This window comes from Dama dama, chromosome 30 (genome assembly GCF_033118175.1).
Source record: "Dama dama isolate Ldn47 chromosome 30, ASM3311817v1, whole genome shotgun sequence".
Lineage (NCBI taxonomy): Eukaryota > Metazoa > Chordata > Mammalia > Artiodactyla > Cervidae > Dama > Dama dama.
The window spans coordinates 51,107,439-51,121,704 of NC_083710.1; the positions used below are offsets into that span (position 1 = coordinate 51,107,439).

The following is a 14,266-nucleotide window of genomic DNA, read 5'->3' on the forward strand; positions in this document are numbered from 1 at the left end:
GGGAACACATAAACCAGTTTTGGTCAAGGAGATATAAATCATATGGTGGGTCTCCTGGGAAAACTTTTTAAAAGTAACACAGTTGCCTGGTATGGTCTTCTGGTTAGTTTGTTCTTTCTGCTTTTACCCCTTCCCTTCTGTCTCTTGTAAGGGCAGGATACCTGGAGATGCAGCTGACTTCATATAACCATTGAAAAGTGAAAATTGAAAGGGTTAGCTGCTCAGTCATTGCTGAATCTTTACGACTCCATGAACTGGGGCCCACCAGACTCCTCTGTTCATGGAATTCTCCAGGCAAGAATACTGGAATGTGTAGCCATTCCTTTCTCCAGGGGATCTTCCTGACCCAGGGATTAGACCCAGGTCTCCTGCACTGCAGGTACTGGGAGCCACAACTGAAGGACAACAAAGCAGGAAGAGAGAAGAAACCACAAGATAAACCTTAGGATACTCCATGCAGCCTGTCCTGCTTATTACTCCAGACTCCTTGTTATCCTAGAAAAATAATTCCATGTGTTTTTTTTTCATCAAAATTAAAAAGTTTCATTTTAGGAGGGAAATTTCTTAGGCTTAGTTAGTAGAGATGAAATATGTTATGTGAGTCCATTCAGAGGAGCTACTGAGGAAAACTGACAGAATAACTCGCAGGAACTGGCCGGCATTACTGCATCAAATCTCCTGGGCTTTTTACTTTTTTTTTTCATTTATTTATATTAATTGGAGGCTAATTACTTTACAATATTGTGGTGGTTTTTGCCATACACTGACATGAATCAGCTATGGATTTACATGTGTTCCCCATCCTGAAACAATCTCCCACCTCCCTCCCCATCCCATCCCTCTGGGTCTTCCCAGTGCACCAGCCCTGAGCACTTATCTCATGAATCAAACCTGGACTGGCGATCTGTTTCACAATTGATAACATACATGTTTCAATGCTATTCTCTCAGATCATCCCACCCTCGCCTTCTCCCCCAGAGTCCAAAAGTCTGTTCTGTACATCTGTGTCTCTTTTTCTGTCTTGCATATAGGGTTATCATTACCATCTTTCTAAAATCCATATATATATGTGTTAGTATACTGTATTGGTGTTTTTCTTTCTGGCTTACTTCACTCTGTATAATGGGCTCCAGTTTCATCCACCTCATTAGAACTGATTCAAATGTATTATTTTTAATGGCTGAGTAATATTCCATTGGGTATATATACCACAGCTTTCTTATCCATTCGTCTGCTAATAATTCCATGTTTAAGCTTTCTCGTAACATGAATTGTTACTTCCAACCAAAAGTAACATTAACCAATATTTGAAAGGAAATATGAATAGGTAGGTAAACATAATTTTATTCACAGTATCAAAAGAGATTCAAACTTGTTCCCAGAAATATTATTTGACTCAGTCTAATGCAAAAATAGGAAGTCAAGAAACACCTGGAGTAACAGGCAAATTTGGCCTTGGAGTACGGAATGAAGCAGGGCAAAGGCTAACAGAGTTTTGCCAAGAGAACACACTGGTCATAGCAAACACCCTCTTCCAACAACACAAGAGAAGACTCTACACATGGACATCACCAGATGGTCAACACCGAAATCAGACTGATTATATTCTTTGCAGCCAAAGAAGGAGAAGCTCTATACAGTCAGCAAAAACAAGACCGGGAACTGACTGTGGCTCAGATCATGAACTCCTTATTGGCACATTCAGACTTAAACTGAAGAAAGTAGGGAAAACCACTAGACCATTCAGGTATGACCTAAATCAAATCCCTTATGACTATACAGTGGAAGTAAGAAATAGATTTAAGGGACTAGATCTGATATAGTGCCTGATGAACTATGGATGGAGGTTCATGGCATTGTACAGGAGACAGGGATCAAGACCATCTCCAAGGAAAAGAAATGCAAAAAAGCAAACTGGCTATCTGAGGAGGCCTTACAAATAGCTGTGAAAAGAAGAGAAGCTAAAAGCAAAGGAGAAAAGGAAAGATATTTCCATTTGAATGCACAGTTCCAAAGAATAGCCAGGAGAGATAAGAAAGCTTTTCTCAGTGATCAATGCAAAGAAATAGAGGAAAACAACAGATTGGGAAAGACTAGAGATCTCTTCAAGAAAATCAGAGATACCAAGGGAACATTTCAGGCAAAGATGGGTTCGATAAAGGACTGAAATGGTATGGACCTAACAGAAGCAGAAGATATTAAGAAGAAGTGGCAAGAATACACAGAAGAACTGTACAAAAAAGATCTTCACGACCCAGATAATCACAATGGTGTGATCACTGACCTAGAGCCAGACATCCTGGAATGTGAAGTCAAGTGGGCCTTAGAAAGCATCACTACAAACAAAGCTAGTGGAGGTGATGGAATTTCAGTTGAGCTATTTCAAATTCTGAAAGATGATGCTGTTAAAGTGCTGCACTCAATATGCCAGCAAATTTGGAAAACTCAGCAGTGGCCACAGGACTGGAAAAGGTCAGTTTTCATTCCAATCCCTAAGAAAGGCAATCCCAAAGAATGCTCAAACTACCGCACAATTGCACTCATCTCACACGCTAGTAAAGTAATGCTCAAAATTCTCCAAGCCAGGCTTCAGCAATACATGAACCGAGAACTTCCAGATGTTCAAGCTGGTTTTAGAAAAGGCCGAGGAACCAGAGATTGCCAGTATCTGCTGGATCATTGAAAAAGCAAGAGAGTTCCAGAAAAACATCTATTTCTGCTTTATTGACTATGCCAAAGCCTTCAACTGTGTGGATCACAATAAACTGTGGAAAATTCTGAAACAGATGGGAATACCAGACCACCTGACCTGCCTCTTGAGAAACCTATATGCAGGTCAGGAAGCAACAGTTAGAACTGGACATGGAACAACAGACTGGTTCCAAATAGGGAAAGGAGTACGTCAAGGCTGTATATTGTCACCCTGCTTATTTAACTTATATGCAGAGTACATCATGAGAAACGTTGGGCTGGAGGAAGCACAAGCTGGAATCAAGATTGCCAGGAGAAATATCAATAACCTCAGATATACAGATGACACCACCCTTATGGCAGAGAGTGAAGAGGAACTAAAAAGCCTCTTGATGAAAGTGAAAGAGGAAAGTGAAAAAGTTGGCTTAAAGCTTAACATTCAGAAAACTAAGATCATGGCATCTGGTGCCATCACCTCATGGGAAATAGATGGGGAGACAGTGGAAACAGTGTCAGACTTTAATTTTTTGGGCTCCAAAATCACTGCGGATGGTGACTGCAGCCATGAAATTAAAAGACGCTTACTCTTTGGAAGGGAAGTTATGACCAACCTAGATAGCATATTAAAACGCAGAGACATTACTTTGCCAAAAAAGGTCCGTCTGGTCAAGGCTGTGGTTTTTCCAGTGCTCATGTATGGATGTGAGAGTTGGACTGTGAAGAAAGCTGACACAGAAGAATTGATTGTTTTTCACTGTGGTGTTGGAGAAGACTCTTGAGAGTCCCTTGGGCTGCAAGGAGATGCAACCAGTCCATCCTAAAGGAGATCAGTCCCGGGTGTTCATTGGAAGGACTGATGCTGAAGCTGGAATTCCAGTACTTTGGCCACCTCATGCGAAGAGTTGACTCATTGGAAAAGACCCTGATGCTGGGAGGGACTGGGGGCAGGAGAAGGGGACGACAGAGGATGAGATGGCTGGATGGCATCACAGACTCAATGCGCATGAGTCTGAGTAAACTCCAGGAGTTGGTGATGGACAGGGAGGCCTGGCGTGCTGCAATTCATAGCGTCGCAAAGAGTCGGACACGACTGAGTGACTGAACTGAACTGAATATTAGAAATTAAGTTGTTAAAATGATCACTTTAGTGAGAATACATAATTAGCTTTAAATTAAGTCAAAACTTCAGTTTTTTTTAATATATTAATTTGCTTTTCCACAAGTAGAGGTAAAATAACACTAATAATAAATATGTCAGCAAATTGTGAAACTACACTTTGACAGAATTAATTTTATTTTAGATTGGAGTTCCTTCTCCCATGAAAATAATTTTTCAAAAGATTAATCAGAAAATGCCTCAAAATTTGCTGGCATTATTACTACACTAACTGCACATGGTTTGGGATTTAATTGTCATGATAAGCCATAATGCATAATGTACTAGATTACAATCTAGTGGCAACTCTTAAGTTTGTGACTGTGAAAGAAGACGGTACAATGTTGTGGTCAAATGTCATCCTGATAAGAGTCTATCTAATCCAAGCTATCTTTTTTTATCTATGTCAGATTTTTCTCTATAGCAGCAGGTTCTCCATGAAAACGTACCCATTAATTTTCTACTTCCATTTGATGCATGTAAGTAAATGTATTCAATGAGATTCACGTGTGGGAAAGTGCTATAAAGTGAAGGAAAATTATGGTATGATGGCAATAACTCATGAAGAGTAATAAGAAGAGAGAGTATCTAGAGCATTTGACTGAAAATGGAAGAGATGATAGCCTGGTGAATTGAGTTAATTTCAAATATATTACAGTATGGTTTTCTATCATGTGTACTTTCTCTGACTATATTAATAAATGAAAGAGTGATGAATAGTTCTGGGAACTTCTAGAGAAACTTATTAATATTTCAACATAATCATTGAGTATCTATGTCAACACACATCAAAAATACATGAGAAATGGCTACCTATACTTACTAGTTACACTCATTAGGAATATATGGATGAGAAATACAAATGGCATACACAAATTTGCAATGCAATTATAGGTAGAACATATAGAAAATAAAAAGCTATACAAAGATCTCACACAGAGAAGTAGGTCAAACAATTAACAACAAATTAATACTTGCCATCAGTTTGGAGTATACTGCATGACCACATGAAATACCATTTTATTTTAAATTATGGGTCATTTCAGCAATTACCAGCTAAAATCTGTAGCCACTCTCAAATAAAAGTGGTTGACTCATTCCATCTATGGTATAACTTTGGAATCTCTAACTTTAAAAATAAATATAAAAACAAAAGGGTTGGCTTTAAAAAGCTTGATTTCTACATATTTTTAAATTGATTATCTAGAAGCAATAAATTCACATTAGAATGAGGTATGAGAGCTTAAAAAACAAATCAACATTCAGTTAACAACAATTTCCAAGTGCTTACAAAAGCTAAACAAATAATCTGTTTATATCTGTAGTATATACCAAAAGATGATGTTCAGTTCAGTTGGGATGGGGGAAGGTTAAACTCATTGCTTAGCATTACACATGAGGTATCAAATGCCTGCCACAGAGATAAGATATAAATCAGTCTCAACAGCAGCATCTGTGTAGAAGCTTCCATATATGATGTCTTTTATTTTCTTTGCTATTTTTCTTGTTGCTTTGCACATTTGTTTTTGTACTTTCTGGCATTTCTAGAACAAATTGCATTACTTGTATTCTCTTCCTCTTTTTTTTTTTTTTTTGACCACATCACATGGCTTGTAGGATCTCAGTTCCTTGACCAGGGATTGAACATGGGACCCTTCCATGAAAAAAGCACAGAGTCCTAACCACTGGGCGGCCAGGGGATTCTGGTGCCTTGTACTTTATTTTACTTCTGAGTGATCAAAAAGATTCATACATAAAAAATCCTCAGGGTAAGTTCTCACTTGAACAACAGCTGCATCATTTCTAGGGAAAAAGTGCTAATGGTTCCTAGATGATATAGTAACAATTATTTTTAAAAAACTCTCTAGGATAATAAATATTTTTGACTCATCGGGGATACAAAATTAGATTGGAAGAACCCAGCCAAAAAGAAGTAACTTGAAAGTAATGAAGTGTTTTGAAAGAAAAATTGTTTTGCATATTTTGGTTTATGGACTTCCGTTTTGGTTAAATAACTGCAGATTCCTTTGGGGAAAAAAAAAAAAAAGAAGAAGAACTTTAATCACAGCATAGAGGGAAAACTATGAGTAGATACTAGAGACTCAGTCCTGGCTCCCTCGCCCTAGGGAAGTGATGCTAGAACAGTCAGTATCTACAGAACTCAGTTTCTTCTGCAAAACTAAGGAATTCTAATTCATGTTCTCTAGTTGGTCAGTGAGTCTGTTTACTCACTCCGGAATATTCCTGCCTTAGAATCTGTTCACTTGTTATTTGCCTGGAGGGCTGTTCCTTCAGATAACCTAGTGAACTGACCTCATATCTCTTTAGGGCTCTCCTAACATATAACCTTATCAGAGTTCTTCAAATGCCTTAAATGAAGTTATAAACGCTGTCTACCACCTCCACCCCACCCAGCACCCATACCTGCTTCCCTCACTTCCATAGCACTTCCCTTCTCCAGAGGTGTGTGTATGTTGTGTGCACATGCTCAGTCATACCCAACTCTTCATGATCCCATGGACAGTAACCTGCCACACTCCTCTGTCCACATGATTTCCAAGGCAAGATTTCTGGAGTGGGGTGCCATTTCCTTCTCTAAGGGATCTTTCCAACCCAGGGATTAAACCCACATCTCCTGCCTTGGCAGGCGGATTCTTTACCACTGAGCCACCAGCGAAGCTCTCTTTGGAGGTTTTATTCACTTACTGTCTGTGTTCTCTCACACCCTCCACTAGAATATAAGCACCACAAAATCAGTCATTTGTCTATTTTATTCAATGCTATTCTAGTGTATAAAAGAGTCCCCGGCCAGACACTGTGCTACCAGCCCTGGAGATACAAGGAGGACATGTTATCCGTCCTCTGAACAGCTCCATATACGGGAGAGACTCATAAGAATAGACACAGGGGTGTCTACACACACACACACATATGTACATACATGCAGATATATAAAGCACTTTATATGCATCTTTACGCCACAAGCTCTTGTGTCTAACTGTGGAAGCTGTGGGCAGCTAGGCAGCACCATTCGTAGAAATGGCACTCTTTGGGATGCAGAGTTTCAACCTGCACCACCATACTCAGCTTCCTCGAGACTGAAATGTGTAAGACTCAAAGCTGATGATGCCATTCCTATTTAAAATCTACTGATGTCTCTCCACTGTCTACAGAATAAAGTCATCATTCCTGATCAGGTCCCTACACACCTCCCGAAGCAGCTTCCCCTCCCAGGTCTTCACCACACCAGCTCCACGCCTGTCATTGTGCAACCCTACCATGTGTCTCTCCCCTACTCTGGATAAGCTACGTGTCCTTTCCTTTCCTCTTTCATGCTTTCATCCCTTTGGGCTTTAATTTGCCTCATGTAGGTTTATTCTGAGCCCCTTGTGATAAGGTACTGTGACTCAGTCATCCCATATCTCCAGAAGGTAACTCAGAGTTGAATAAATGAATTAATTATTCACCAAATGAAGACATGACTTAATTTGCTAATTCACAAAACAGCTCAAATATCAAATTATTATAAAAACTGATCAAACTTTTTTTTAAGTGAAAGAGGGACCAACAGGATCTCATCAAAGCAGATAAAAGTGATGGTATAAGAGTACAGGCTTCATTTTGCTATTAAACACCCAGGGATTGAGTTACCCAGTGACCATTATCTTTTTTTTTTTAAATCTTGCAAGAATGTTGGGTTGATGAAGTCTAAGTACACACTTTAGACTTTATCTATACTCATTCACAAAGAAATCAGGAGCTTTTTTGACCTACCTTAGAAGAAGAGCAACATAAAAGTGTTTATTTCCTTTGCAAGACAGTGAATGCCTCTCAGATTTACCCATCAGCAGCAGTCTCATCAGCCATGATGTCTATCATTAGTCTGTTAGAGAGCTAGCTTTCACCTACAGAACTGAACCAAAGCTATTTCTCTGGTAAGACATGATGTGGGATTTTGAAGGTATTCCAAACACATTATGGGCTTCCCAGGTGGCACTAGTGGTGAAGAACCCTCCTGCCAATGCAGGAGATGCGGGTTCAATTTCTGGGCAGGCTATAGTCCATAGGGTTGCAAAGAGTCAGACACGACTGAAGCGACTCACCAGGCACGTGCATAAACACAACAGACTTATTAAATAAAAATATAGCTTTGTATATTGAAACAAGAATTTGGGAAATATTTAAAACAAAAGAACTGAAATTATTTGACATACTGAGCTCTGTGGCTAGTCTCTGGGCACCATCAGCTCAGCTGGGTTCATTCTAATCAGCAGATAACAGAAAAGGCATGACCCAATGCCTTCAAAGTCTTCAGGTGAAGAAGCAAAATTAGATGACACAGTACCATCTCAGCCCTTGAACAAACTTCTCCTTTTATAGACTGACAGAAAGCAATTCTAAAAAGGATGTTCATTTGGGAAATGTCAGCACATGTGTTTATTTATACTGAAATAATCATTTCTTAAAGTAATAGCAACAGTGCTATATAAAGAATATTTGTACTTTATTTCTTTACATATCAATATAATGTTATGTGTGATTCACAAAATGGAATACCTTTTTAAGAACCATTTCTGAGAAGGCATTTGATCGAATTATCTCCCCCTTAAGTGCTAGCTGCTCAGTCATGCCTGACTCTTTGTGAACCCCCATGGACTGTAGCCCTCCAGACGCCTCTGTCCATGGCATTCTCCAGACAAGAATACTGGAGTTGGTAGCCATGTCCTTCTCCAGGGGATGCTCCTGATCCAGAGATTGAATCTGAGTCTCCTACACTGCAGGCAGATTCTTTACTGTCTTAGCCACCAGGGAATCCCCCCTCCCCTTACGTCAGATTACATTTAAAGTAACAGTGAGTTTAAAAATGAAATAAAAATCAGAAATTATTTCATAAAAGTTGTATTCTTATTGGGATTCAAGGCTTAAAAAAACTGTGTGAATTTTAGATAGCTATGGTTTAGAGATTTTAAAGCCACAGCATAAAAACAGGAGCTGTCTCCATAAAGGAATTTGGGGGGGGGGGTTGGAATTTGGGCTTATAGTCAGATAAACTTTGATTTCAAAATGAGCTCTGCAAATTACCAGCTGTAGGACCTCTGGAGACAGACTAAAGCTCTCTGGGCTTCCTTTTCTTTATTTGTGCATAAAAAGGGGAGCATAGGGCAAATTAAACGAAACCTATATGAGTTTTCATAGAATCTGCCTGAAACTAGGCAGCCAGTGGCTTCCCAGGTGGCTTAGTGGAAAGAATCTGCCTGCCAATGCAGGAGACGTAAGAGATGCGGGTTCCATCTCTGGGTAGGAAAGATCCCCTGGAGAAGGAAATGGTAACCCACTCCAGTATTCTCGCCTGGAGAATGCCATGGACAGAGGAGCCTGGGGGGTACAGTCCACGGGGGCGCAAAGAGTCGGACACGGCTGAGCACACACACACTCACAGGCAGTCGGTAACAGCTTTTTCTTTCTCTTATCTCTAGGACTGTTCTCTATGATCATTTAAAAGACATTAACCCAGTTAGATACAAGGAAATTGAGAAATAAAGATCGAGAATTTTAAAGTAAGGACAATGAGAAACACAATCCCCATCAAAAACCTACAAGATTTCTGACTATTTTTGATCATCAGAGGCCAACTTTCTAAATTAAGAACCATGATGTTTGAACCAGTAACAGAATCTGAAGGAAGTAATAGGACAAACTTGCCGCCACATCTGTTCTTTCAAAGAGCATCTAAGTGAAAATGTAACAAAGATATAGGACTCTTCATTTCCAGAATTCACAAATTGTTTTGCTTCAAGAAGAAGGGCACTTGACACAAGCAATATAATAAAAAACAGGGGTAAGAAAGCAGTGTTTTAATTAGCTTAAATGTAATCGACAAGGAGCCATTTAAAAGAATATCTTTTTACCAGGTGCAGATTTTAGGGATGCTAACTAAAGCAAAAAACTACTACTGCTACTAATTTACATTGCTTTTTTTTTTTTTTTTCCCACCCTCTGAGAGTTATCATCAAGATCAGACAGGGTAGAGAATTCAGATACTGTGTGAGTTAAAAAATAATGTGCATTTACCAACTCTGCAAAAACTGACCCTGAAAAAAACAAGTCCATCTCTTTAACATCTTCATTTGCTTTCCTCACCCTCTGCTCTACCCTTTCCCACTTCACTCTTACAGAACGTATCATGACTAGATCTTTTTCTTTCAGCTTAAGGCTTGTTCCTGGTTGAATAGAAATTCTCTGAGGAAAGCCCTCTTTCAGATATTGGTATGCATTTACACTTTAGTTTGAAGGAAGTTGATTATTCTACTAGCATCACCAAATGAGGAGTATGAAGTTTTAGAACTAGAAAGAAGAAAAAGGGGTACAGAAATTAGAGGCTCTGGATAAGAGAGCCAAATTTTACCTATTTAAAAAATAGTTTTGCTGAGGGTTAGAGTTAATTATAATAATTTGCTCTAATCATGTGCCTGTACTTCTCTTTTTCCAAACATTTATTTCATAATTATGTTTGTCAAGTAGCTAAGGGTAATGACCCTATTACAGCATCAGAGGGAGGAAAAAAAAAAAAAAAAACCAGACCAAAGCAAAACAGATGTTCTATGAATTGCTGGAAGCTGGCTTTGTCACAATTACTGGATACCTGTCTCTGGCTTGGACAGTGCCTCCACAATTGAAATACAAGAAGGGCCTCTCTATGGCCAGCTCTTCCCGCTTATCTGAATTCACTGATGCTGAGCTGATAAATGAGAAGCAAATGAACCAATGAAAATAGCTGAAATGAACAGTTCAAGCATAGTTCAGGAGCCTCTCTATAAAAATCTATTTGATGCAAGTGGACTCAGGTTGATGCTCAAGCCACCAAGCAGAGTTCTTTTTTAAAGACAAGAATAGCTAAACATATTGGGGTGAGGAGAGATGAAGCTTTGGCTAACAACTCCTACATTTCAAATCAAAGGGAAAATATTCAACTGAAGACTTAGAGCATTCATTAAAAAAACCAGTAACATGTATGATACCAAATATGTTACAACAGCATTTAATAGCATATTAAGGTTTATGCTATGTAAATATAGTGTCAAAAAGTGAGCCACCAAATCAAAAATTCAAACTATGGTGATGACTACAGAGGCAAGGCTATGAACCTGAATGTGAAGGGAGAAAATGAAGAGAGAAGGTTGGAGACAGTCATCTTGTGGGTTAGGATCTTGTTGAAGGACAAGACAAGTTTAATCCCTCTCTGCTTATCAGTCTTTCCTAATATCTTCCTACCTCATCTTCCCCCTTTCTTCCTTGACACCACACTGGTGGCCAATGAGGTAAGAACTCTTCCTAAACCATGGCTTAATTAGAGAGACAAATGTGCTTTGGTTGCTCAGGGCTTTTAAAATGTGCTACCTCTAGTGCACATAAACCCTTGATTTTATCACCTCCCTACCTACAGGCATCATTCTCACCTAACTCTATGGAAAGTTCTGAAAGTGCCAGAAATAGATGCACAGATATCTTTTGAAATCCTCTTGTCTGGTACATGCCAAAACAATGTTCTGTCCTCTTATGATGGGATACATTATTGTACTGAGCACAGTATACTGGAATTTTGCTTGTTTGTTCATTGTCCAGCTTTTGTGTTAATAGATGGCTTCATGATCCAAAGGCAAACACAAAAAGAGGAAAGAGAAATTAATAGTGAAACAGATATGCACAAAAAATGAAAGAGAAATTAAGAGAAGAACAGAAACACATGTCCACTGAAAGTTAACTCTGGGTAAACCTAAGGACAGTTTTTGTTTTTTTTTTTAATTCTCTAACAAGGACTATATACTATATATAGTATACACTATATACTGAGCCTAAAATTTTCCTCAACATATTGTTAAAAGTTTTGAAATGTACCTACATTTAAGAGGTCTCTGTAGAACATTCTTTTCACTTCACCTCACAGTATGTTATCACTTTTTAGTTGTTACACACACATACTCCTTCTTGAATGATGCTTAATTAACTATTGATGGGTTCTGGCATTCTAGGGCTTCCCAAGTGACAGCTCAGTATTCTTTACTAATCGTTTAATGAAAACACTTGCATGAATAATGAATCTGGCATTTCCCTAGATACACATGCAACTTTTCTAATAGTAATAAAGGCAGGCATATGCACAGTAGGAACAAACTATCGTGGCTTCCAAACGTTTTCACAAAGCAGATCAGAGAAGTTATGTTGAAAATGAAGCTTCAATTCCGGAGGCTGCTGTTAAAAGTTTCATATTAAAATATACTATTATATTATCAGAACATAATACTAGAAGCATAAAAAGTGATTATATTTGAGAAGCTAGTACCCATTATTTGCTCTATCAGCTCCAAATGGAATAAGCATAACTTAGATTTTAGTAATCACACTGCCAAACCCTAACATCTGAAATAAAAGAAACACACATATCCATAACATACGTACACACAAATTATGTATATATTATATGGCACAGAAAAACAAGTGTGATTAAAATGTCTGTGAAATTTATGATTCATCTCAGAATTGAACCTTTACAACAGTCTAATCTTACAGGTGAGAAAATGGAATCCCTGACCTTAAGATTTCACTCCCACAAAACCACAACTGCTATGCTGATCACCACACAGAGAAACTAAGTTACTACAAACAGTTTTTTGAACAATGGGAGAAGAAAGTGTTTTTATACATGTTCAAGTGGAAGAATATGATTGTTAACAGACATTACAGGGCACTCATAGAAAAAGACCTGTTCTGTGAGTCAGAAGTTCTAAACCTTGTCTCATCACCACTTATAATGTGACCTTGGACAAGTCACTGAGCTTCTCTGATCCTCAGTGTCTTCAATAGTGATATCAGCATAACGACATTTGCAATATTTATATTTCCTAGTTGTCACGTACTTATACTACACACTATTTCTATTATTGTAACAACTATCTATCATTAGTAATACTACTAATTTTACCCTTCCTTGAGGCTCTCATCTGTCAAAATTTTTCAATTCAATTTTCATGCCATGTAACTATATGACACCCTCACAGTTGTCCTGTAGGGTAAGCAGTCTTTCTTATTACAGATGAAGAAACATCCCAGAGTGGCTAATTTGCCAGACATCACATGGCTACTAAGAGCTTGAATGTAAATTTGAATCCAAATCTAACTGCAAATTTCATTAGATTCGCAATATATTGTTTCCTCAAATATATCATATATGTTCGTGTGTATACACATATAATGTAAATATATAATACCCAGTGCCTATATAACATGGAGGTATATTATTCATTTTACACACACATACAAATACCCACATATAGGGTCTAAACTCTAAAATGTTTCACTAATTTTTTTTTTAATTTCAAGACCTAATTCATGAAATAGAGTATTTAGTCAATACTTGGGAAAAAAAGAATTAATACATGGAAGGTAACCAAGATTATTTTAAGTAAAGTGTTAATGAACTTTTGTGTCAGCATATTGTAATAGTGGCTTAATTTAAATCCTCCTTTAAGATTATGTTATTAAAAATTATGCTAGAGACAAAATATACATGGATTAGTCATGGGTGCAATTCTAGACACAGAATTGAGAATGACGAAAAAGCAGCTATATTCAATAAATGAGGGCTAAAATCTAACCCTGTGTTGCAGTTAAAGGAGCAAGAAAGAGCCCTTCAAAAGTAACATATGATTTGAGTTTTCAAAGAGGTAACATATTATCTTCAAATTTTTAAATTTCAAAAAATCTATCCTATATTTTCTCCTATCAACACAAGATAATAATGCTTGTCGGGTTTTATTTCTCTTGACTGTTCTATATGAAAATGATAAAGATGATAATTAGATAGTGACATTCAAAAAGAATGTAATATATTGCATATTTCTTTTCAGAGTTGGGAAGGTATGGGAAGTATTAAAAAAGAAGTCTCATTTCTATTCAAACGCAAATATTTAACTACGTAAAACACTCCATGATTCCCCTGATCTCCTCCCAAAGAACTCAGGCTGAATGGAAAGATGCTGACACATGTACCCAGTCAGAGCTAGAATGACAGGTCTGGGGAAGGAGATGCTGCTGTTTCCATTATCCATTGAACACCTTGGCAATTCTTATTTCATCCTGAGAATGTGATACTTACTCTTGTACTGCTCTGGCTATGGAAAGGGCCGTAGATCCAGTTTCATTAACGCTATCTAAGGTCACATTTGGCAGGTCATCATCATCACTGTCACTTTTACTTTGTCTGGGAGATAGGCCTCGGGGGTCCATTTGTGCTGGGAAAAAAAGGCATATATAATGAATTAAAATTAGTGTGCAGAAAGTTAACCTTGTCCTGGACCAACATCAAGCACGGAATGTCTCTTCTGTGTATATCACTCACATGGCATCCTCTAGAAATCCCAG

The 14,266-nt window shown here is 38.0% G+C and overlaps 1 protein-coding gene across 9 annotated transcripts in view; it reads right to left on the minus strand.

The window, feature by feature from the left end:
• KLF12 (KLF transcription factor 12) overlaps positions 1-14,266 on the minus strand; it is a 657,687-nt gene that overhangs the window by 120,386 nt on the left and 523,035 nt on the right. For all 9 annotated transcript variants that reach the window (XM_061133269.1, XM_061133271.1, XM_061133265.1 and 6 more), the window contains one exon: positions 14,001-14,136. In XM_061133269.1, coding sequence (XP_060989252.1) covers positions 14,001-14,136 — 136 coding nt within the window. The remainder of the gene's footprint in view (positions 1-14,000; positions 14,137-14,266) is intronic.